The sequence below is a fragment of the Pelodiscus sinensis genome, chromosome 9, assembly GCF_049634645.1.
Source record: "Pelodiscus sinensis isolate JC-2024 chromosome 9, ASM4963464v1, whole genome shotgun sequence".
Taxonomy (NCBI): Eukaryota; Metazoa; Chordata; order Testudines; family Trionychidae; genus Pelodiscus; species Pelodiscus sinensis.
Genome location: NC_134719.1, coordinates 24,316,144 through 24,343,180, shown reverse-complemented (window position 1 = coordinate 24,343,180; position 27,037 = coordinate 24,316,144). Strand labels below are relative to the sequence as shown.

The window sequence follows — 27,037 nt, the reverse complement described above, 5'->3', positions numbered from 1 at the left end:
CATCATGGACTTGTCCTCTGACATGCTCCTCACTTGAGACTTTTGACACATTCAGCATATGGATGGCAGCTTGGTTTGGTATGACAGGTGGTTGGCTTAAGCTGGTGCTTGCTGAACTATGCTGCGTTGATTAATTAAATTCCAACATTTCTGTCTTGAGTGTGTGACATCTAGATTCCAAGTCAACTCTTCCCATTGTGTCTGTCTAGTAGCATCCAGGAATTCAGACAGGTGATCAGCAGTATCTGGATCATTAGAGGAGTCATGCTGACTGAGCAGTTTAGCACATTCAGTATCAATGCATGTTGTGTAGACTGGACATTGGCTGTCTGGTATGGATATGCAGGCAGCTTTGAGGATGACTCTTTAGAACTGAATGAAAGCTTCGTCGACTGGGATGATGTGTGGTGGCACGTAGATGACACTTTTCTTGAACATCTGTGCTCTCCTTACTGAAGTTCCATTTTGCTTTGTTAAAGGTTCTAATGACTAGGAGTTGCAGGCCGATATGTGTTGACTGCATTGATGTGATACAGGTTGAGAGTGGCGGAAAACACTCAGCTCAAATCAGGAGAGTATTCATGAGACCATCTTGCTGAGTGGAAGGTGCTTCCCTGTTGTGTATAATGGATGAGGGCTCAATCGTTGTTAGATGATCCCGTTGATGTCCCTTACACATATAGCTGGTGACCCAGTGTCAGCTGAACTTGCTGAACTAGAATTTGTTTCAGTGTTTCTATGATAATGCATATGCATGTAGGAAGTAGCATGGAGGTGTCAGTCGTCCCACACTTCACTGACCCAGATTCTCCTACTCACAGAACATCACATATAGGAACTTAACGTGGACAAGAACCCCTGCAAGTAAGCATGGCCATTTAGAATCAAAGACCAGAAAATTCCATGGGAAATATCCCAGGGACAACCCAAGCAGAAGCTGCCCACCTCCTCACTTTCCATTTTCTTCCCAATCATGTCCAAGACCTCCTGCCCATCTTGTCTTGTTTTAATTCTGTTTGTATGTGAGAAGATGTGATATACAGTGAAACTGGTGACTCCTGTTCCCTTCCTCATTCTTCTTCTGGGTAGGGAAGCTCCTCTCTTGTTTTCTCTGGCCTTTGGAGGGGATGCCAGGTTGCTGTATAGCCACAGTAGAAAAGGGGATTTTCCCCTCAATTCTAAAGGATTTCCTGGGTATGTATGCACATCGGGGAGAGAAGGAGCCAGAAAGGACAGAAAATCATCAATAAGAGGCTAAAATAAATTAAAGAAACAAGCCATCTGCTTCTCAAGAATGACAATGAGATCTAATGAAATTGTCATAGAGTTAAACTGGATACATTTTCCATTGGTATCAGTAGAGAACATACACCCAGTAAAATTATATTTCTAAATGCCTCATTCAAAGGGGCTAATATTTAGCTTCAATAATATGGATAAATTGTTCTTTTTAGAGAGGGGAATGGATTAGATGACCTAATATGCTATTTCCATCTCCAGCTTATGATGGAGGTGCCAGTTGTTACGCCATAGTTAAAGCAGAGTTGAGTTTTGCACTTATAACAATGGTTTAAACTTTTTGTTACATATGAAAAACACTGTCACCTGTAGTGACACATCATAAAGTGGAAGAGACAAGGAAACTGAAATCTAAGGTATCTCCTAATAATTTTCTTCTAACCGGGATCACAAATCCAAAAATGTCTTATTCATAATTAATAATTATTGCATGGTAAACTTATTGGGTGCTCTAACTGAGCATTTTCATACTTTAACATTTGGGTTTCTTTTCACTTTAACCTTAATTCTGAATTTCCAGAGTTTACAATATTAAGGATCATTGAATATCTCTGTAATGATCTGACCTTAAATTAACTATTATGTATTTTCTATCTTAACAGTTTTATGTAAGAATAGAGTCTGTGAAAATGGAATAATAACCAGTTGTACCAATATTAAGACAAAGTCATTATAGTTCTGCAGATAGTTACATGTAACCCTTAAATTTAATTCAATTCATTTTTTCTCACCAACAGACAAAAGAACACATATCCCACTAACTCATACACTGCTACTCTATTTTCTATATTCAACTCACACATCAGTAGTAATCTTCGAGACTAAAAAAAAAAAAAACCTTGAATTCGTTTTGTTCACTGATTGGTTCAATACAATTGATGCTACATGATTCTTGTTCTCCTTTATTTAGAACTTCACATCAATGTAATTTCAAGGACCCTTAATAAATTAAACTTCATGAAGGTCACACATTTCCAGTTCTCTTAAAAGAAAGAAATCAGTTACAGTTTTGATTATAAAATGGTCACATTTCTGAATACCTGAAAATGGGCTTGAGATTCACTAGTATATATGGCTGTTTCTGTGAAAGATCACCTCTTTACAAGTATTGCAGTAATGCTGCTAAATTTAATTAGATATAATCTTCACAGTTTTCATTAGCTATTAACATTAGGTAAAGATAAACTAAAGCATAATGAGTCCTTTCATTATCACATAATTGTTATTTTAATGATTACATTATGAGCAATATAATACTGAACATATTTCCACTTTTCACATTAGTGGGCAATTATTTATAAAGCCTTTTATTATAATCCACCCATAGAGATCAAATTATTAATGCCTGCATTTTACTATAATGATAGCCTCAGTTTCAAAATCAATATGATGGCCACAGGGTGAATTGTAAAGTAACACTGGAGAAAATATATATGTGCAATTGGCCAAACTCAGTCCTGAGCAAGCAAGAAGCAATTCAGCAGATCTACTTCTGCTAACACTATTCTGAATTTAGCTTAACATGTATTGAGCTGATTGATGAAATTTCAAAAAATGGAGAATAAAGACATACTCTAGTCATAACTTTTGGAATTGGATCCAAACTTACCCTTTGAGGATGCCTGAATCAAGGGAAATTAACATTCCAAGAGTTTGATGTATAATACCAGTCCTGTCCACTCAATACATTAACAGGAAAACAACAAAGAGCGCACTACACTCTGAATTCTGTCCATCAAAAAGATGAGAGGGTATGGAAAGTTCCTTTCTCTTAAAAATATTACTTAACAGGAATGTTATCTAATGATCAGAGTAGGTGGGGTTAGGAGCGAGAACTCGTGGGGATTTATTTCTTAATCTGCCATTAAATAACTGATTTTGGACAAGTCATTTGGCCTCTTTTGCTCCTAACACAAAGAGGTCAAAGGACAACTTATGTCTCACAACTCAAATAGAAAACATTATTTGTGAATGCTGTTATCTCTAGTTGAGGAAACTCTGTCTTGATAAATGATGCCCTGTACTCAGTTACACATGCCTTTGTCACCTCTTGTCAGGACTACAGCAATACAATATATCTGAGCATGAAGTCATCAGCCCTGAGGACAGAAAGCTGTGGTGTCTCTCCTCACCAGTCAAAGACACTGCATACACATCGAACCTGTCTTCCAGTCTCTCCACTGTCTTCCCAAAGCATACTGAACCAAGTTCAGAGTCTCAGTCCTTAACTTCAAGGTGCTGAATGGTCTGGGTCCATCAAGCATAAAAGATTGGCTAATGCTCTAGAATGAAAACAGTGGCAAACAACTCTGATCCGCTGGAGCAGTGGAACTACCCACCACAACAGTGAAAATCATGTGTACAGGAGTCAAAGCTGTCTTGGAAGCTGGTCTGAGACTATGGAATAAACTCCTCCAGGACCTAAGAACCATCACCTCCTTCACCGCCTTTTGTTCCAAGTGCAAGGGGCATTGTTTTCATACTGCCTTCTTTAATATATTCAGTGTGTTCTCCCCCAAAACACCCATCTTCCCTAAAACTCAAACAACTTCCCCAAAACCCCAGAACATACAACACTCTCTCAGGAGACAGGATGCAGAAATAAACTGAACATGTCTGATGTAAGTAATACTGCTTAATGTACTCCTGGTAGGTGCTCAAATGCTACCAGTGATCAACACAGTGCAGAAACCTACACAGAACAGAATAAAATACTAGAATCAAAACATATGGGCTACGTCTACACTGGCATGATTTACCAAAAATGCTTTTAACGGAAAACTTTTCCGTTAAAAGCATTTTTGGAAAAGCACGTCTAGATTGGCAGGACGCTTTTCCGCAAAAGCACTTTTTGCAGAAAAGCGTCCGTGGCCAATCTAGATGAGGTTTTCCGCAAAAAAGCCCCGATCGCCTTTTTCACGATCGGGGCTTTTTTGAGGAAAACAGTACTATGCTGTCTACACCGGCCCTTTTGCGCAAAAGTCTTTCGGAAAAAGACTTTTGCCCGAACGGGAGCAGCATAGTATTTTCGGAAAAGCACTGATGATTTTACATGAGATCGTCAGTGCTTTTCCGGAAATTCAAGCGTCCAGTGTAGACAGCTGGCAAGTTTTTCCGCAAAAGCAGATGATTTTGCGGAAAAACTTGCCAGTCTAAACACAGCCATGGGCTGCGTCTAGACTGGCATGATTTCGCGCAAATACTTTTAACGGAAAAGTTTTTCCATTAAAAGTATTTGCGCAAGAGAGCGTCTACACTGGCACGAATGCTTTTGTACAAAAGACATCTTATGCGCAAAAGCATCCGTTCCAGTGTAGACACTCTCTTGCGCAAGAAAGCTCCGATGGCCATTTTAGCCATCAGGCTTTCTTGTGCAAGAAATTAACTTGCCTGTCTACACTGGCCCTCTTGCGCAAGAATACTTGCACAAGAAGTTTTATCCCTGAGCGGGAGCATCAAAGTATTTGCACAAGAACCACTGATTTTGTACAGTACTAAGTCAGTGTTCTTGCACAAATACTCATGGCCAGTGTAGACAGGTGGCAAGATTTTGCGCAAAAGCAGATTTTGCCAGTCTAGATGCACCCATAATGATTGTATCTTTTTCTGAGCCTGACAACTGGTTTGCCAATACTTTTCAGATGATTTTGTTCCCCTGAAATTCTGATTGTTCATGAATTATCAGGAGGCAGAAGTGTTCATGGGGAAGCATGCACAATTCTAGAGCAAGGCTTTTCTTGTGCATGAATTGCAAAGCAGCAGTAGGCACATCTTTCCTAGAGTCCATTTTCTCAGGGCAATTGATTAATCTTTCTCTCTCTGTAAATACCAAATAAATACTTCCCTGAGACAAAGGAGTATTCTGAGGCTTAAATAACTATCCTACAATCCCACACTTGGGTGTTCCTAAACCTCTGACAGACAGAAGCTGGGACTATAGGAAGGAAGATTGTTCACTTAATTGCCCTGTTCCATTCATTCCCTCTGGCTTATCTGGTACCAGCTATTTTTGGAAGACAGTGTATTGGGTTAGGTGGACTATTGGTCTGATTTATTGTGGCCATTTTTACATTCTTAGGAAAACTGACACACAAATTATGAAGAAACACTTGAATACTTAGCGTATTTTTGACATTTATCTTTCCTATTTTTAATAGCTAAGAAGATTTCTGTAATAGGAGATAGACTCTGCTCCTCAGGCATTCATCTCCTCATGCCACTTACTTTCATTCTGATGTGATAATCCTTTAGTTGTGGCATCATGGCAATTTCTACAGCTGTCTGTAAATGTTTGCACCAAGCATCATGGTCTTCTTTGTATTTAAATTAATAATTTAGAGAAGGTTATTGGAGAGGCTATCTAGAGTAGCATAAAGGAGATAACATAAAATAAAGAAAAAAGGCTCCAAGGATCAGGGAGGATAATCAGAGTAACCATACAAAAGTAAAAAATATGGACATTTAGAAATATTCCCTTTGGTTGCAGTTGTATTTTTACTTGATATAAATGCATTGTATAGGGTTGGTCAGAGAGGTTAGATTTGTGTATTATCTCTGTAGTGAAGAGTGTGAATCATACAGAATGGCACTATAAATGCAAATTGCTTGGGATGAGTCTATGATATTTCATGTTCACACACAGTTACCCAGACCACCTTATACACTGATCAATATCCAAGACAGCAAGCAAGCACTTTGTGGACATTTCTGAAGCCTCATATTAGGATATTGCCTGTATTTAAAAGGCCGCAATGGTGCAGCTCACACTGATGCAACAGTACTTCAGTGAAGACACAACTACAATGATGGGTTTTAGTCAGTATAACTGTGCCATTCAGGGGTTTGGAACATAATTTGCTAGTGCAGACCAAGTCTCTACAGAAGTTATACTTTTCAAACTGGTCCAGCTTCCAAAATCTGCTGAAGACATTAAAACCTTTGTAACATACACACGGTACCTCTTGTGCACAGTAGTGAGATGAGAGGCCTCATGCTGAGCTACACGGGCAGGGCAGGGACTACTCTGAACCATGGTGAGTACAGTCAGGTTGTGCTCACCCTTCCCACTAGAAGTCAGGGGCACACCATGAAGTATAGGGCTGCAGCCATCAAAGGAGACAGATACCTCCTGCCAGTGGACTCCTACGGAGTTAATGCCTGGTCAGAGCTGCTGGAGCCACCTGCTGACCAAGCCACAGAGGAGTTGCTGGGACTACCTCAGTCATCTAGTCAGATGAACTGGAGGGCCTCTTATGGATCCATAGACACCCCCAGGGCAGTGTAAGAAGTGGCCCAGGGGCAGCTGTCCCTAGTCTGGCTGTGTTGATGCTGGAGAGCTGGTCAGCATGTTACAGCTGGGTTCCCTGCTGACCCAGTGGTGAAATATTCTGTCACAGTAAGGGCACTGGGCTGGGGCACAGTGGAGTATGGAGGGCCTGTGTCCCCTTGAGCCTGCCACCACAGCCCTGGGCCCAGCCCAGCCCTCTCTAGACCATGGAGCCTGGATTTGTTGGACATCCACTGGAGCCAGGATGCCCAATCCTCTTGCTGTTCAGCCCTGAATACAGGCCTGAACCATAGACCCCCTCATCACCCCAGCCACTGAAGGCCTGGGACTCAACTTCTGGTTAGCTACTCAGCCCTGAACACAGTTCTGAGCCAAAGACTCTTTGGCTGGCCTGCTCTGACTGAGCACTTGGACTCGTTAACTGTTTGCTCCCCTCTGCTGATTACAGGCTAGAGACCGTAATTGCCAGTCTATCCAGAGAGCTGGCCAGAGCCACAGATTGCCTACATCCATATTGCAGGCTTTTGCTGCAGAAATTATGCTAATGAAGTGCTCATTAGCATTTGTCACGCTGTCATTGGCATATTCTCTGCAGAAGCTTTTTGTGCAAGAGGTTTTTGTGCAAAAACAAGCAGTGTAGATGGGTCCGTTTTGTACAAAAATCCCCTTTTGAGCAAGATCTCTTATGCCTCAAAAAAGGAGGAAGACAGGATCTTGCGCAAAAGGTTTTTTTTTGCGTAAAATGGACCCGTTTACACTGCTTGTTTTTGCGCAAAAACCTCTTGCGCAAAAAGCATTGGCAGAGATATGCAAATGACAGTGTGACAAATGTTAGTGAGTGCTTCACTAGCATACTCTCTGCCGGCAAAAGCCTGCAGTGTAGACGTAGCCATTGTATGTAGCCTGGCTAATTCCATAACTGTAGGGATACCTGGTAACATAATGAGCTAGACTGGCCTTCCACTGGCCTAGAGAGGGAAGCCACTGCTAACCCAGTAATACACACTATCCATAACTGTGCTCACCTCTTCAAGGTTAGATAATTTATTTGTGTAAACCAGAAAAAAACACTGCTGTAATTCAGTTAAATTTGTCTACATTCAAGTTGTATCCTAAAATAACTTCAAGAGGAGAGGTGTAGTTACATAGTCCTGAAAGTTACTTCCTACCATCTACAGTATAAACGTGTACAGCAGTTTAATTGTTTTAAAACTGTATCATGCATTTTAATATATTGAACAGATATTTAATCCATGAAAAACTAATCTAGTCCACAGCAACCTTTTTTGCCTATATTAAAGTAAAAATCCATGACAGCAACTTCATAGGATTGCATTCTAAAAGGGAGTATAAAGTCGTGTTTTTTCTTCACAAATAGGTGGACAATTGATGTGAGGTTTCACACAGGATTCGTTTTTATGCCCTTTGTTTTTTCAGTGTAGTTTTTGTTTAGTTTCTCTTCAGACATTTTTAAGCACAGAGTCTGAACTAGGCTCTGGCTGACCTATTTCCTTGGCAGTTCTAGTTTCACTGTTGAGCAGTCTTTCTTCTCGACTTTTGCCTGTCTACACAAAGATTGATAGAGAGGTGGATTCTGTGTAGACCTGGTAAAACCAGTACTTCAAAAAAAAATGTTGTAGTTAGATAATTTTTAACCCTTATTCACATTTCCACTGATCGTTTCTGTGCTGCACACTAAAGTGTGACTGTTTGTTGGGGGCATGAGCCGGTTGATTAATGGGTGGCCAGATGCACATACAACCATTTCCATTTAGAGCTACACTTCTCTGCCCTGCTCTCAGGAAGGGTTGACTTCAAGGGCTGAATGGCATTTCTATAACAAAAATTCCCTAACTAGGTCTCAGCAGTTTGTCTGTCTGTAGTGAGTTTTCTTTTAACAAATCCTGTAGATGAATGAAGTGGTTGCTATAGAAGCTTAAATGCCTCATGACCTAGTGCACCTCAGGTGGATGCCATTAAGAATCCCACAGTAACCAGCAGTTATCACACCACGATAATTGTGATACGCTACTTACGCTAGAAGTTAAATGCAGCATCTCAGATACAATATTATGGCGTGATGATTGCTGATAAGTGTAGATTTTAAAATACAACTCTGTTTTTAAGGCACTTGCATCAGGCAAGTTATCTTCTTCAGAAAGATCCAAATTAATCCTTTTTCAGAACTCCTACGGCTTTAATTGAAACACCTTAAAAATAGAATTGTTCTAATAATGGTCAGTTGCAAAGGCATAAAATGTTGTATTACCGGAGTCAGTCCAGCAAAGTTGCAACAAATTAAATAAAAATTTAATATAACCTGTGCCCATTAAGGATGTAAAAGACTAGTCAACTATCTGAAAAGCATTTGCTTATCTAATAGCATTTTGACTAGTCGACATCACCCCTCCTTTGTTGCCTCTATAAGACGGAGGCAGCAAAGGGGGGAGGGGTACTTCAAAGTGGTAGCGCGGCTCAGCGGTGCTGCCACTTTGAAATCCCCAGGCAGCTTTTCAAAGGGGCAGCCGCTACACAGCTGATCCACAGCCTGTCCACACAGCTGATCTGCGGCCTGTGCGCCTTTCAAAGGGGCGGCCGTGGAGCCCAGGATCAGCTGGGGAGTCCCTAGCTGATCCTGGGCTCCACGGGCATTTCCCCAGAAATCAGGATCAGGTGGGGACTCCCCAGCTGATCCTGGGTTCTGGATAAATGCTACAGGAAGCCCGGGATCAACTGGGGACTCTTCCAGCTGATCCTGGGCTCCACAGCTGCCCCTTTGAAACTGCTGCCTCCATCCGTTTTAAAGGGGCAGGGGATCCCGGAGTCAGCTGGGGACTCCTGAGCTGACCCTGAGGTCCCTGCAGAATTTTCCCAGAACCAGGGATCAGCTGGAGAGTCCTCAGCTGACCCAGGGCTTCAAGGAAGTACCATGCAGACCCTGGGATCAGCTGGGGACTCCCCAGATGATGCTGGGCTCCTAGCAGCATGCAATGGAGCCTGGGGTCAGCGGGGGACTCTGAGTCCTCTGCTGACCTCAGGCTCCATGACTTTGAAATGCACAAGATCCCCTGCTGGGGACTCTTGTGCATTTCAAAGCAGGCACCCACGTGCAGCACAGAGTCAGCGGGACTTCCCACTGGCCCCAGGCTGTACATGGACTTCCACATTCCTCCTTTGAAACGTACAAGAGCCCCTGTGCCTATCGACTAGTTGACGGAAATTCCATCAACTAGTCGACTAGTAAATTAACTGCATTTTAACATCCTTAGTGCCTATACTGTTTTCCTCCCAAATTTCCCACAATTCCTGCTATCAGTTAGTGCCACCCATAGTAGCAATGGTGGAAGAGCTAGAGTTCATAATTCTACTAGGGCTCCTGGCATATTTACCATTATGTTGTATCATTTTGCTCAGAGTGGACAACATCGTGGGAGCACCTTCTCCATGCTAGCACTCCCAATGTTGCTATGACCAGTGCAGCTAAATTTATGGTAGGAGTGATAGAAAGTTTGGGTGCTGTGGAAGGAAGGCAATTGTAGATAAGAGAATAGATCAGACTACCATCAGGATTTAACACTTGGCTTGCCAAAACCAAGAGATCAAACAGAAAAATAGATCAAGTAGTGTTTTGTTCTTCAGAAGTAAACAGATAAAGTCCAAGGACAAGGTGAAAATGCACAGAGGAAGATCAGGTATTCGGTGATTATATAAAATGGATGGCTTTCATCATCAGGCAAGAACAAATAATTTTTTGGCTAGAGTCAACAATAATTACAAAATCAATACGTTCCCTCAAATATACAGAAGTCCATTCTCTACCACAATTTCATCACAAAAATATTAGCTATTACAAAGTTTGTTACAAAGTTTTGCTTTACCACACAACTAGTATATGCAGTGATTGCTGTGTTTTTTAACATAATTGCTTTTGCCTTGTGTAGTATTTACTGGTATGTTAATTAAAAAAAAGCCCTTCTATTGAATTCTATCTGTATAATAGATTAAAAATGTTAATCTTAATTAGGAAAATCTTCATAAAGAAATATAAATGTGGCTGGGTGGGTCACCAGCTTCCATAGGACCTCGGGCAAGGTAGAAAGAGCTCAGCTCCATGCCCCAGAAGGGGCAGAGCCTCAAGCGGAACAGGCAGGACCAGGGCAGCCAGCCCCCAGCATCACCTGGACCACAGTGCTGGGACCCCTCCAGCCTTGAGATTGGTGCTCTGGTGGCAATTTAAAGGGACCAGAGCTCCAGGGGCTGTCACTGCCACAGTAGCAGCAGCAGCTGCCAGGAGTCCAGGACCCTTTGAATTGCCCTATTTGCCTCCCCCCTGTAGGCAGGCCTGAATGTAACTATTAAGGGGCTACAGGGAATAAATCTATCATACTCATAAACAAATGGTGCCTTATCAGTCTATGGTAGAGTAAATACAGAGTATAAAACCCCTAAGCAGCTGTTATCCAGTCTGTGATTGACCAAAACCAGTGATACGAACTGAGATTAAAATGTTCTATAATGAACAACCCATTTATTTAATTAGGCTTTCATGCTTTATAACCTTGCTTTTTTTGGGTAATAAAGGAGTCTTAACTGACAATGAAACTGTTACTCACTCTATGAATTAAGATGGACAAAAATATTCATCTTTTTGAAGACATTCCTTTATAAAACAAAAGGATGGAGGTGCCAATTAATTGCAAGAACAGCCCGAGAGTCAAGTACCTACAACACTGACAGCGTAGTAAGGTACATATTAGGGATGTAATCGTGTAGTCGATTAACCGATAAGCAAAAGCTTATAGGTTAATGCTATAATGCTACACGCATTTCCCACCTATCTCTTGCCAGTAAATTTTTCAGCAGGCTGGCCAGCAGCCCAGCTCAGTCCTGGCTCATGCTGGGTCTGGAACCTACCCCCGCTATGGCTCTGCATTTAAAGAGTATTAGAAGTTGGGCGGGCGGGCAGGCAACCTGACTCAGTTTCGGCTTACGCGGGTCTGGCAGCTCAGATCCTCCCAGACAGGGGCTACTGCCACCCCATGCTGCTGCCTCTTTATCAGAGGCAGCAACACAAGGTACAGGCATCCAGTCCATAAGGGTAGCTGGTTTTGAAACTGGCTCCTCTTGAGGACCAGCTCCCACCTGGCATCCCGCACTGCTGCCTCTGATACAGAGGCAGCAGTGCAGAGTGCCAGGGGGCTCCTTGAGAATGGGGCCAGAATAGTCAACTAACAAATAAGGATTCATGAGGTTACTCAACTATTCAATTAACCAATATTTAACATCCCTCGCTCATATCAGAGCAGGGGTTCTCAAACTTCATTGCACTGCAACCCCCTTCTGACAACAAAAATTACCTCAAAACCAGTGTTCCCTGTCAGATGAGCACTTGGGTGGCCACTCAGGAGAGATTAAAATGCCACACAACTGATTAGCAGAGCTCCTACAGCTGGCAGCCTGTGTTTTTACTGGTGGTGCACATCTGCACGTGTTTCTGTGCACATAAGATTTATTCTGCCCATGGATGGAAAAAAAGAGAGGGAACATTGTTCATGACTCCAGGAAGGGGACTGAAGCCTGAGCTCACCAAACCCTCTGCCCCAGGTGAGGGGGACAAAGTCTGAGCCCCACCACTTGGGCAAAGGAAGCCAAAGTTGAAGCCACAGGATTTCAGTCCCAGAAAGGGGGCCTGCAACTTGAATCCTGCCACTCAGAGCTGAAGCTCTCAAGCTTTGGCTTTGGCCCTGGACAGTGGGCTCGGGATCTAGTCTCAGGCACCAGCAAGTCTAAGCCAGAGCTGGTGATCTCATTCAAATGGGGTTTTGACCTACTTTGGGTACCAACCCACAGTTTATATTAGAGGCCTCAGTCTATATTGGCCTGAATGGTAGAGGATGAGGACCTACGTCTGCAGAATATGAATATACTGGAACAAAAGCAACAAACTTTTTTCTACCCTATGAAAATATTAAATAAAATTGTTTATATTTTCTATTTAGTTATGAACTTTAGGCATCTTCCATTTATATAATACTTATTCTATCTAGTTCTTTTATTTTTTCCCATAAAACAATCCTCTTATATTCAAAACAGAAGGGGGTAGCTTAATTTTCCATTTTCCTGTACAGTTTTTGTTAAAAGGAGCTGTATACTGAACACAAGCATAACTATTTAAATCCATCTAGACTATTACTTCATGCACATAGGTCAAGAGTCACTGTTTGTACTCTTGAGTCCCAGGGTGTATCTAGACTACAGAGTTTTGTCGACAAAAGTGGACTTTTGTTGACAAAACTATACCTGCGTCTACACTACCGCTGAGTTCTGTCGACATAACGTCGACAGAACTCAGCAGTTTTGTCGACACTGGTAAACCTCATTTTACAAGGCATAACGCCTTCTGTCGACAGAAGGTGTTATTGCATGTAGGGTTGTGTCTAGACTACAGGGTTTTGTCGACAAAGCAGCTTGCTTTGTCAACAGAACTGAATGTAGTCTAGACGCTCTTTGTCGACAGAAGCTTTGTCGACAGTATCTGTCGACAAAACTTCTGTCGACAAAACCCTGTAGTCTAGACGTACCCCCAGAGTCCAGGTCTTAGAACCAGTTTCCAGTTTTGCAACATTGCATACAAAAATTGTTTTCTGGATTTTCTATGACTCTGGCCTAACATTTGCTACTTCCACATTTCTGCCAATAACATACGTACATATGGAAAGCAAGTACAAAAGGGGCATGAACATGCCCCATCACGTCAGTATTTTATTCAAGCCAATCTCTACAGAAACTGTGTAAACAACTGGTATTTGCCTACTTCCAGATTAATTACTTTGATGAAACTGTCACATGAAGTAAACTGTATAAGTGGTAACTACATGAGTCTCAGAGAATGTATTTTTGTGGCTTAATGTCAGTGACATCTTCACTAGTCTAACTAAATCTTTGTATAGATTAGTCAGACTCATGGAAAACCACATATTAGTTGAGGTGAAGCTGTGTTGACGGCAGTTGTCTAACCGTGTCAATCTGAACAATAAATGAATATAATTTGAAAGAGCTAAATGGCGGCGTTATAATAAAAAGCTGAGATATTGCCAAGGTAATAAAAATTAATGAGTAATTGCACCAAGTAGCAGGTTGAACACCCTACCCAAATTCTGAATCTTGACTCAGAAGTCAGTGAGCAGAATGATCCATCTTTCTGCCTCAAATGATAAATCAGCTCTCTCAGATGCTAATGCAGCACCATCTGGCACAAACACAGAGGAGGCTGAGAACTTCTGGAAGTAAAGCACAAAAGCCATTTTGTTGCCTTTGGAATTGTCCAAGATACTTAAAAAAAACCAACCAAACAAAAAAAAATGCTTCAAACTAAGGAACCAAAGTGTCAAACTAAGGAACCAAAGTGTTGGAGAGGGGGAGTAATGCAGGGGGTGTTGTTTTGTTTCAATCCCATGCTTGAAAATATGCACCATTGAATCTACCCCCTTTTTAGTGACACTCACATGGCTAATCTTGCCAATAAAGTGTAATTATAATTGAACTGAATTGTTTGGGTATGGTTTTAGAGTTGAGGTGGTGTGGAGGGGAAGTCAATCAGAATAAAAAAACAGGCCAGGTTTTAGCACCCTCCTAAACTGCATCTTTTAATGAGAATTTCAGGACACTGGAATACATTTTCCATCTCAGCTCATGGAGATTTTCTTATGCAGCTACTTCTATAAGCCATAAATAAAAACTACCCAGTTAAGCTCTGGTTAGTCACATTTCTCTTTTTAGAAAAATTCATACCAGTAGTAACCAATATCACCATTTTGTGGATCACTGACTGAACAGCAGCTCCATTTGATGGTCTCATGGCTTTATGTGTAATTAAACAGAACACTCTGCAAGCAATGCTGGTTCCAATCACAGGCTGCAAAACTCTTTGCTGAAGGCACTATACAATACGTACCATACTGAGTCATTAATCTGAGCTATTTGCCGTATAGATAGTAAAGGAATTTGCAAACTAGCTCACTTTAGTCTGGTCTAGGTAATGTTAGCAAACTCTGGATTCATTACATCCTTGCTCTCTGAAAGTGATTTTTAGCACTGACTGTTTTCTAAATGATCCTTAAGATACACCCCCTTCTTCATCATCATCTTCACCTGAGGCAATAACATCTGGTAACATTGATCAATTTGCTGCTAGTTTTCATTATTTTTTACCCAGCCCTGAGGGTGGTGCTGCCTTTAGCGGCAGCTAATTAAAACCTATTTAGGGCTGCTCAGTGCACTTTATCAGACCAGAATTGGCTCTGCTGCTTTAATGGAGACTACGGTTTTCTCCATTATTACCAATTAAGTGAAGTTTATAAGGTATTCCTTTACGTTTCCAAAGTACAGGGAAAGTTGTAACTGTCTTTATAAGTACTCACCTGGATTCAAATAAATAGAAAGATGTAAAATATAGCTATTGGCTGGCATCTCTTCAAATATGCTTCAATTCTCATTTCATCTGACTTTACTGCTCTTTCTGATACTATGTATGTATAGAGAGAAACTGCCAGATTTATAGCACTTACAGAGGGTAATGCCACTAAAGTACAGGCAGTCCCCGGGTTACGTACAAGATAGGGACTATAGGTTTATTCTTAAGTTGAATTTGTACGTAACTCGGAACTGGCTCCAGATTCAGCCGCTGCTCCTGAAACTGACCAGGGGCTGACTACCGGAAGCCAGAGGCAGAGTTGCTCTGCCCCCAGCTTCCTGGAATCAGCCACTGATCAATTTCAACAGCGGCTGAATCTGGAGCCTGGGACAGAACAGCTGGGGCGCTGCCGGGTAGGTCCCCCCAGGACCAACCCGGCAGCAACCCAGCTGCTCTACCCCAGGCATCTACAACAAAAGCCTGGTCTGCTGGGAGGGGGGCGCACTAGCTGCGCCCCCCCTCCTCCCCCCCAGCAGACCAGGGAGACCCAGAGCGAAGTCGCAGAGGCGGCGGGGTTCCGCGCCTCCAAGGCTTTGCTCTGGGTGTCCATGGTCTGCTGGGGCGGGTCCCCAGCAGACCAGAGACACCCAGAGCAAAGCTGCAGAGGCAGGGGGTCCCGCGCCTCCAAGGCTTTGCTCCGGAGCAAAGCCTTGGAGGCGCAGGACCCTGCCGCCTCTGCGGCTTTGCTCGGGGTGTCCCTGATCTGCTGGGGACCCCTCCCAGCAGACTAGGGACACCCGGAGCAAAGCCGCAGAGGCAGCAGGGTCCCGCGCCTCTGCGGCTTTGCTCCGGAGCAAAGTCTTGGAGGCGCGGGACCCTGCCGCCTCTGCGGCTTTGCTTGGGGTGTCCCTGGTCTGCTGGGGACCTCTCCAGCAGACCAGGGACACCCGGAGTAGCTTTTCTCAACCCGGAGGACGCGGTGGCGGGACCACTGCGAGTCTGGGTGGTTCCACCGCCCGTGAGTTCCGGGGCGAGAAAAGCCCCGTTCGTAAGTGTGGATCCGACTAAAGTCGGATCCGCGTAACTCGGGGACTGCCTGTATATTAATGCAAAAGTAGGAACGTCTGCCAAGGTGTATTATTTATGCACAGCAGTTATTCAAAGTGTATGAGCATTCACACCACCACAAATTCACAATTCTCTGTATCAAGACCAATCGCCAGGTCCAGGAAGCCCATTTCAAGAAGATACTCCTCTCCCCCTATAAACAAATATCACTTCATTTTGCAATTGGGAAGGCTGTTGGCTATTAATCCATAATGGGGTCTGGCCTTGTCTCTTCCACTTGACCAACAATCATTGAATTATAAATAGATAAATTATGGGCTCAATCTCATACCTATTGAACTCAACAGCAAAGCTCTCATAAGCTCTGCTCTTGCACCACGGATGTCAATTTGCCTATAAATGGCTGCCACATACGCCTGTTGGCTACTTTTCATGACAATGAGAGCAGAATGTGAGCATCACTATGATGAGAATATTTAAAGTCCATTACTTTCCTAAAGAGATGTTACGCCATCCAGTAGAAATCTCATTAAAAGTTTAAACTAGAAATCTGTTGTGAACTTATAGGCACTGGAAATGTACACCATACTTAAGGGCAGTATTTTAAGATTAAACTCAAAATACATCTAGTTAGAATGCACACTGTATATTTTTTAAGTTGATCAGAACTTGGTTTCCCTCCAAATTTCTTATTTGAACCATGATAACAACAGAGTACTATTTAAAACTAACATTGGAAGAAAGCACTGATATTTCTCCTAGGAACTGAGGTACCTGAAAGAGTCTGCATCAACATCATAATAGTCTGGCATGATGCATGAATCCATTCATTTATCTCATCCAGAGAGCTCTGTTGCTATTTGCTGCTTCAATAAGCAGACTAGATCCCAAATAGCCTCCCTCATCATACCAAGACCCTGAATGAAGTAGCACAACAAAACATGCATTGAGGCTTTTTACTGATGGTGCACGTCAGTAGTTCACAAATTCTGGTTTGCAGACCACCAGTGGCTTGTCTTGGAGTACAAGGATGCCCAGCTGGTCACATGATACTTGCTTTCCTTGTTTACCCCCAGCAAATCACACTAAAGGCAGCTAATGATGCATATAATAGTTTTACATGGAAAAGTAATAATAGGAGAAACAACTGGTTGCTCAAAGGATGTTATTTGATTGTGTGTGTGGTGGGAGGGGGAGGAAGTTGAGGTTAAAGGATGAAAGAAACATTTTTCCTAGCACTCTTGTCCACAGATGGGAAGGGATAGGTCAGGGCTACTCAACACACTGCCCACGGGCTGCAACTGGCCCATAGCCCATTTTTTTTGTAGCCCTCGGTGAAGTTTGGGTTTACGCGGGGCTCAACATGCGGCCCATGGGTGGGATCCTTTGAACAAGGCCTCCACTGGGACCATGCTCCACAATGGCAAGGCGTCTCCCAAGTGGGGTGAGCATTGAAAGACACAAGCAGATGGATTGGCTGGCACAGACCAGGACAGGGTGTCGGCGTTTTTAGCCCCCATGGAGGAGGTGCCGGGAATGCCAGAGCATTGTGGGAAGTGCTTTGAATTCATGCCTGTCAATGCCAATGAACCTATTTGCATACATTTGTATATATATTTGTATGTATATGCAACCACACTTAAGTGGCAGTCCTCAGCATGTGCTGTGAGTATCATTGTGGCCCCCAGGGCTTCCAAAGTTGAGTAGCCCTGGGATAGATACTGGCAGATTCTCCAGCCCCATTCTTCCCTCAGCCCTCTCTAGCCACAGCCCCACACTGCTGTAAAATGGCCCTTGTAAAGTTCACTCTATACCGTACAGAGGCCCTGCACTGATCGTCCCTCAAGCATATCGCAACCATTTTGGAGCAGCATAACCACCCATATGGTTTTTCACAAGCCAGGGGCATGTAACTTTGGTCTAAGTCTACTAGAAACGCCAGCCAACTGGTGATATGACTGGTCATCTATTTTAGCTGAAATGGAATTATTTGGATTTGACGTAAAGCTACAGCCTATCTTGACAAGAGAGGTAAATACAAGCCCCTCACACCGTCCCCCCATCCTGGGGCTGTGTGTGTGTGTGTGTGTATGTGTGTAGGAGAGTTGTTGTGTAGGTCTCTCTTCTTTGAATAACATGTCAATTTAATCAATATTAAATTGAGCTGAAAACACCACACAGCTCTGAAAAGGCTTTAGGAAGGTATCCAATATTTTTTGGGATCCAGGCCAACAACAATGGAAAGAACAGAAGGCAGCGTAGGTGGGATAAATGGGGCCTGGCTGCTGCCTCATCAAGTGCTCATAACAGTCAAAAACATATAAGAATGCATTAAAAACATATCTGGGGGCTCACTGAATAGCTGGCATGCAGGATGGCCTTCTCTCGCCTCTCATTGGTGATTAGCATCAGAGTGGCTCTTCACAGGCAGGACTTACCGATCTTTTCCTGTCTCCTCCTTAAATACTCCATCACAGTAACTCATGCGCTTTTCTGTTGTCACATAAATTTTAGCTTCAGGGTAGCTGTCCACAGTTTTCTTCAGCATGTTGTACACGATGCCATTGCCATCTTTCCTCATGTTTCGAAATGGCCCCCAGATGACATAAATTGTGATGTTGGCTTCCTTGAAAAAGTACTCGGGATTCTTGAGCAAAAGGGGAACACTGGTGTGAGAAACTACTCGTATGGTGGTCTTTTTCCCAACATCTTCCTCATAACCCTTGGTAGGAGCATTGTTCATTCTCCATACACAGGAGGACTGGTCAATCTCAATTCCCACTTTCTGGCCAGCCATCTGACCTGAGTTCGAAACAATGGCACAGAGGTCACAGTCAAGCTGGAGAGGCTGAAAGAGAGAACAAAACAGATGACAGGTCCTTACACACTCAGCCAGAACATTGAGTTAAAAAAAAGTAAGTAGTCCAACAACGTGGGAGCAAGAGCTCTCTCAAAGCACATCAATTCCCATGTAAAATAATGAGCAGGCAGTAAAGTCTATTCCTACTAAGCCTGAATGAGATTCTTTTCTACCAAAAGAATCACATACTAATCTTCTGTTCTCATTTCAAAATCAACCAGAAAGGAATCACCTGTCTTCCACTTTTCCTTTCCACCTTAAAAAAATTTGAAATAAAAAATCCCACGTAATTAATAGTTAGATGGATGTTTTGTTCCCTTGTGAGAGATTGTTGTCAATAGTAGATTTAAGAACAGAGAAAAAATGAAGCAAATGTGGCTGTGCACTGATTGCATATTTCATCCATAGGTCTCAATGAGCAGATGTTTAATCTGTGATAAAAGTCAGCTATGAAGCTGCTTGCTAGCAGGCATTCTACTGTAGCTTGAGCCTATGAACATATGTGAAAACCAGCCTTTACCATTATAAAACAGCTCCTTATGTCTGGAGCATATTATTGTACGTGTACAGATCCTCTTCAGATGGAAGAGCCAATGAGACACAAATGGACTGGGGACTTTGAACTAGGGGATTGATCCTATGCCTACTGAAGTCAATGACAAAATTTCCATTTACATCAATAGTGCAGGATCAGCCTCCAAACCAGGAACATCTTCTAATGCTGGCTCTGACAGACTCTCTTTGTGAACACAATCACATTCTGATTTTCTGCATGAAATGGGAATAGCAATAGTTACCTGACTCATAGGAGCATTGGGGAGAATTAACCTGTTCCACATACTGTTTGCCCGATTCATGTGAGCTAACCCGCTCAATACCCAGGAAGAGTAGGATTGAGCCCTAAGTAATTAGAAGCAGCTAGAAGATTCTGCCTCTCCCCCAAAAAAGCACTAGATGTAATTTGGGTTTTTGATAAGGGAGTCTAGAATCCTAAATCCATCTGAAAACAGATCAGTTCTACAAGAATCAGCTGGGCGGATCTGGGCTGATGTCCATCCCTTATCCATCCCACAGCCCAGGTTAGGGATCCTCTCCAATTTTACCTTTGATCAGTAACCTGATCTCTTTTTTTCTGTTCCCGCTTTGCAGCCAAATGTCTCCATTTGCCTTCTTTCACCAGTGAGTGTTGTGCAGTCACCCTTACAGCACACTACCTGCCCCTCGTTGCTAAAAGATGGCTAAGAGCAGAGTGTGAGCCCTTCATTTCACTGATGTGAATTTGTGTCCCAGTCACATTTGACAACTGTAGACTCGGAAAGAAACCAACCAAGACATCACAGTCTGTTCTGTAACAACAGACTAATGCCACAGCTGTGAGAACTGTGAGGTCAGAAGTTAACAAACAGGGCATAAGGGGGCCAAATGATAACAGCAACAATGCCTCATATTTGTAACAGATATGTAACTGAACAAAGGTTCTACCCACCCGGCCCCTGAAGTAACCTTAAACATAGATATAAAGGCTTGTGATGCTGTGATTCTTGTGCTCTTGCTGTTTTATAAAATGTCTTTTCCTCATTTCAGCAGGAGTGAAGGATGCTTGACCGCACACAAAAGTATCAACTATATTTACTTCAGAGAATGCGGTACATTTTGTGAGCTTTGGGAGCTGTCCTGAATAGCTCTCTGGCAGCATGGATGAAATCCCAGGAGATGCCACTGAACACAACCACCTTTCTGTTTACCACTTAGTTACAGAAATTGTCTCTAAAATACTCTGAGTACATGGATGGATGAACTAAAGAAATCTACAAGCACAATCCACATACTAGAATGAAATGACTGTTGCAGTCTCAGTAGATTAATTTATATTTTTCTTTCAGATGAAGTTGAAACTAACAAAGAGAGAATTTCTGGACAGGAAAAGATCACTTGGCTCATGAATATAGTCCTGTTCAAGGCTGCCTCAGCCCCATGCTGTTGCTTTCTCACTGTGCCCTTCCTTCTTCATTAAAATGTATTGCTCTCTCAAACTCATTTATTGTTTGATTTGATGGCCTCACTTAGAAATATATTCTATGTTTTATTCACTCAGCAAAACAGTTCTGCCTCAATAAATGCCATACACTTACACTTGCAATTGTGATCCTCAGTTTTCTAACCTTTTTGTTGTGAACCATTTATCTTGTTCCATTTTATCAAATCCTTTCATAATTCTGAATGCTTATATTAGGTTACCTTGCAATCTTCTCTCCTTCAATAGGAAGAGGCTTAGACGCTTTAGCCTGTCTCCAAATGAATATTTTTGAAATACAGAATTGCCTTGACTATTCTAATCTTCACCTTTGTCTAAAAGCAATCAGATCCATGGGAAGTAAATGGCAACTTAACTCAGCACACACGAGGAACTGATCCAAAGTTAATCAATGGGCATCTTGCCATCAACTTCTGAGGCTTTGAATCAGACCCTCTGGGTATGTCTAGACTACATGCCTCTGCTGACAGAGGCATGTGAATTAGACATACTGACATAGTCAATGAAGTAGGGATTTAAATATCCCCTGCTTCATTAGAATAAAAATGGACTCCGCGTTGTGCCAGATCAGCTGTTTGTCAGCTCAATGCGGCAGTGAAGACGGGGATCGGTTGACAAGAAAAGTCTTCTATAGCACCTAAGCACTGTTGTCTCTGTATATCTCTGAGCTATTATCTTCAATAATTTGCTTTGCCTCTGGAAAAATGATTCATTGTGCTATTGCACAGAACTATATAAAACTCCTCAGCAATGTTAGCTGGGCATGATTCTGACAAATTGTCCCGTCTTTTTTGAATGATACATTATAACAGTTGCGGAACACTTACATTTTAATCAGTAAGGAAAATGAAATGTTTGACCTTTCAATTTTCTGTGCAAGCTTACAGACAATAGAGAAGATAATTAAAACCGTGAATTAAAACTTGCAAAACAATGCTGTTTCTTTAGCAAAGAGAAATGTCTGTACAATAAAGGTCACTTATCAGCCAGTTCTAGTTATTAAATCTTTGTACTTAGCACTGAAGTGGCTCCACAGAATCAAAGGTCAAGTCATTAAATAATGAAACAAGGAGAATTAGAAAAAAGGTCATAGGAAATCTTAACTACAGCTGACCAGATACAGACAAATTTACTCATGGGCAGGACCTAATGTAGCCCTTGAGCTAAGCAGATGTGGTTCACACTGGCACAAAGCTGAATTTGACCCAAGATATGCAAAAGACATCTCTGACCCCAACTGTACCACAGTGCACCACTGTACTCTACACAGTCAGCCTCAATTACTAATGATATTAAGGAAATGCAGATTTATTTTTTCAATGGTTATTTTAATAATGAGAAAGTAATTTTGTAATTTGGAGACCATACACACGTAAAATATAAAAGGACAATTATTAGCAATTCACCACATATTAATTTACTCCTCTAATGCTGAAACAAATTAGATCTTTTCTTGTAATCATACTATTTGAGTGAATTCTAACAAAGCCAGTTGAACAAAGCTCCAGAGATACATTCCTTATTTCAGTGCCATTTATTCCTTTACTCTTCATGGATGTCTTTAGAGTTTTAGTTTTAGAGGATATAACATTCATAATGATGCCAATAGGGAATAGATTGTGCCTTTATTCATCTTGATGTTCTTTTGAGGTTTTTCAAATGAAAGGTACAAACGAGGCATTAACTATCTGGCATTGTTTTTATTGCTTTTCTCTGCTTTACAAGCAAAAAATGTATTTTAATTTTTTCCATATTTCAATAATGATTAACCAAGCTGTTTTTAATCTACACTAAGTCACTTTCTGCAGACTTCTAACTGGGAGCAAGAATTTCCAGGCTTCTCCTCAAGAATACTCAGCACATTTACAGGAAAGAGAGGCAAAACTCAATATGCTTGCATGTTCACAAAAATCAGAATTTTCAATTTGATGCTGTTCTCAGGAGCACCATATAAAGTTAATAATCTATAACTAAACATCAAATAAATAAATACATAAAATAATAATAAATACTAGATTTGATTATACTGTTATTGTGTGTCCCCCTTTTCCTTCTGCCTTTTTAAAAAAAACTCCAGCAGTTCACTTGGCTTCTCGCTCAAGGCATCACACTGCAGCAAATGTCTATCTTCATAAAATGTAATATTAAAATTCATAAACATTTTAATATTGGACATTATTTCAAAGTAAGCAATATGTCAACAGATGTCTCAGTTGCTAAATGATATAGAACATAATGCTCCCTTTTTATAATGCTGTTCACAAGACACAAATGACCAGTATATTTTCTGTAGGTGTGTCCCTGTCAATTATATATGCATAGTTTTTATTTGAACTGTATGAATTGATGGCCAGAGTACAATAGTTTCCTAATGGGAATAGTCTCTTGACAAAGGTCTGAAGAAAGAAAGATTTTGGGGTTCTTGTTCCAGACATGGATCTAGTTGCCACAGAACTATTAATCATGGAAAATAACAGTTCTTTAAGGGTATGCTCACAGTGTAGACAGACACCTGCAGCTGGCCCTTGTCAGCTAATTGGGCTCATGTTACTTTCCACATGAAGGCCATTATCATCTGTAGAATATATAAGCCTTTTTTAGAAATGACCTTTGCAGGCTTATGAATTGTGAATTGCCAATCACAGTGTAAACTGATGCAGCAACATCTTCCTGAGTCTGCAGATAGATCCAGTTCCTCTACGGCTGCTTGCAATATGCTGCAAAGTGGCAGCTGACAAGAAGGTCATCAGGGACTGCCACTGTTGGTGGGAAGGGTATGGGTAACTTTGAAATTGACAAGAATCAAGTAAATTTCACTCTGTTAGAACATGAGAAAGCTCTGAGCAGCAGCTGGGTAAGCACTGGAACTATTAACTGGGTTTTTCCCTGATTAGTGAGATCTATCTTCTTAGCTTTGTCCTCTGGTTGTTAGGTGGCTGATTAAACCTTTTTATCCCTGTATTTGAGGGCAAGGTGGCATTGGTATTACTATAGCTGAGTATGTTGATGGATGATTGATGGAAACGGTATTTTAACGGAAGAAAGACTTTTAAGGGAAATCTGAGAGAAACAATATATAAAGAGAGGATGCAGGGTATACAGCACAATGTAGAAAAACAAAAGGGAGTAAAAGGATGGAAAATAAGGCAAAGGGAAAAATAAAGGGAACAGACACTGAAAATGAAGCAAAGAAATACCATGTTCTATAGAAAAGTAAGAAAAAGTGGAATGAAGCCACAAAAAGGTAGAAGGGCCAACTAAAACCAGAGATCATAGAATCATAGAATATTAGGACTGGAAGGGACCATGAGAGGTCATCGAGTCCAGTCCCCTGCCCTCATGGCAGGACCAAATACTGTCTAGACCATCCCAGATAGACATTTATCTAACCTACTCTTAAATATCTCCACAGATGGAGTTTCTACAACCTCTCTGGGCAATTTATTCCAGTGTTTGACTACCCCGACAGTTAGGGACTTTTGGACTAATGTCCAACCTAAACCTTCCTTGCTGCAGTTTAAGCCCATTGTTTCTTGTTCTATCCTCAGAGGCCAAGATGAACAAGTTTTCTCCCTGCTCCTTATGACACCCTTTTAGATACCTGAAAATGGCTATCATGTCCCCCCTCAGTCTTCTCTTTTCTAAACTAAACAAACTCAATTCTTTCAGTCTTCCTTCATAGGTCATATTCTCTAGACCTTTAATCATTCTTGTTGCTCTTCTCTGGACCTTCTCCAGTTTCTCCATATCTTTCTTGAAATGCGGTGTCCAGAACTGGACACAATACTTCAACTGAGGTCTAACTAGCACAGAGTAGAGCAGAAGAATGACTTCTCATGTCTTGCTCACAGCACACCTGTTAATGCATCCCAGAATCATGTTTGCTTTTTTTGCACCAGCATCACACTGCTGACTCATATTCACCTTATGGTCCACTATAACTCCTAGATCCCTTTCTGCTGTACTTCTTTCTAGACAGTCGCTTCCCATTCTGTATGTGTGAAACTGGTTGTTCCTTCCTCAGAGGAACACTTTCTGTTTGTCTTTATTAAACTTCATCCTGTTTACCTCAAACCATTTCTCCAATTTGTCTAGATCATTTTAAATTATGACCCTATCCTCCAGATTAGTCGCAACCCCTCTCAGCTTGGTATCATCTGCAAACTTAATAAGTGTACTTTCTATGCCAATATCTAAATCGTTGATGAAGATATTGAACAGAGCCGGTCCCAAAGCAGACCCCTGCGGAACCCCACTTGTTATACCTTTCCAGCAGGATTGTGAACCATTAATAACTACTCTCTGAGTACGGTTATCCAGCCAGTTATGCACCCACCTTATAGTAGCCCCATCTAAGTTGTATTTGCCTAGTTTATTTATAAGAATATCATGCGAGACCATATCAAATACCTTACTAAAGTCTAGGTATGCCACATCCACCACTTCTCCCTTATCCACAAGACTCGTTGTCCTTTCAAAGAAAGCTATGAGATTGGTTTGACATGATTTGTTCTTTACAAATCCATGCTGGCTGTTCCCTATCACCTTGTCACCTTCCAAGTGTTTACAGATGATTTCCTTAATTACTTGCTCCATTATCTTCCCTGGCACAGAAGTTAAACTAACTGGTCTGTAGTTTCCTGGGTTGTTCTTATTTCCCTTTTTATAAATGGGCACTATATTTGCCCTTTTCCAGTCTTCTGGAATCTCTCCTGTCTCCCACGGTTTTCCAAAGATGATAGCTAGAGGCTCAGATACATCCTCTATCAGCTCCTTGAGTATTCTAGGATGTATTTCATCAGGCCCTGGTGACTTGATGAGATGCATAGTAACTTACAGTATCAAAATAACGATTGCATAGAATGCTGAACTTTTCATCCAGGAAAAAAAACCAATATTTTACTTTTTTAGAAACTAATTTCATTCAAATGTTCTAGTTAATGTCTATAAAAAACCAAAATGTGTGTCCAACTCCATCTGTCACTCATGTGCAAATATGCAGCCTATGGAATATCATAGGGTTTGAATAGTTCAAGAGCCAGGAATTGTTCCAGCCAAACGCTTGCTGCATGCTGAAGCCAATAACCCATTCATCTCAACACCTACCATGTTGCCTACTTGCCCTTGGTAGCACTGCAGGATGGCTTGTGCTGAGTAAAGGCAACACTACTATACAATCTAAACAAGAAATAGTTATATCAAATTGCATTAACAACCCTAAGCATAAAATCATTGGTATTCAATATGAACTGGCATCTGTCCAAATAGTGCTTAAATCTCTTTTGCAACTTTCTGCAGCGTCTGTAACACTGTCCAAGCAATACATGGTACTAGGGTAAGCTAATGCTACAATTTTAGTTGTTTTGTAAAGTTATCCTTGGCATTGTATCTCTTTGAAGTTTTTCATCAGATACTAGTGATAACATGAAATATATTTTAGTAATTGGGACGATATGAACATTTCTTTCCTCTTCATGCAGGGATATTTTCTAGACAAACAGTACAAAGCACCAGGAGGTAAAATGTCAGTTACCACTCAAGAAAACGTGAAGGAACATGCGGTTAGTGCATGGGCTGAATTGTGAATGAATCACAATACCAAAGGACCAAAAATAATTTCTCACATCTGAAATCTCACATTGTAGCCCAGTATAATTTAAAGTAACCTACAGTGCATAATCCTCCTGTACGGCGTGTACTACAAAATGAGGATTTTGAAGACAACCAAGGCCAAGATGACTCTCTATAAAGGTTCTTTACTTCCTCTGAAGGCCAACCTGCTAGCAATAAATATCTGCACAAAGAATTCACTGTCATTTTGTGGAAGAAAGTCAATTATCTAGGGGATGGGGGACAGAAATTGTATTTGACTGTCTCAGTAAGATACTGACCCTTATATAAAATAGTGGGGAAAGTTATTTTGCAGATATAGGTTTTAAGTCATATTTATAGTAAATGCCCATAGATAGCATTAAAACATATAATATATTCAGCAGATCTGTTCTGAGTTCACTTTCCTCTAATAACTTCCTATTAGCAGCACTTGTCATTAATAATGGGCCATTATCTAGGAAT

General features: G+C 41.5%; 1 protein-coding gene across 12 annotated transcripts in view; it reads right to left on the bottom strand.

Moving 5' to 3' along the window:
- ST6GALNAC3 (ST6 N-acetylgalactosaminide alpha-2,6-sialyltransferase 3) overlaps window positions 1-27,037 on the bottom strand; it is a 334,346-nt gene that overhangs the window by 112,901 nt on the left and 194,408 nt on the right. For all 12 annotated transcript variants that reach the window (XR_012905922.1, XR_012905923.1, XR_012905924.1 and 9 more), the window contains one exon: window positions 18,506-18,915. Coding sequence is in view for 9 of the 12 variants with exons in the window: in XM_075936281.1 (XP_075792396.1) it covers window positions 18,506-18,915 (410 nt within the window). In the remaining 3 variants the exon portion in view is untranslated. The remainder of the gene's footprint in view (window positions 1-18,505; window positions 18,916-27,037) is intronic.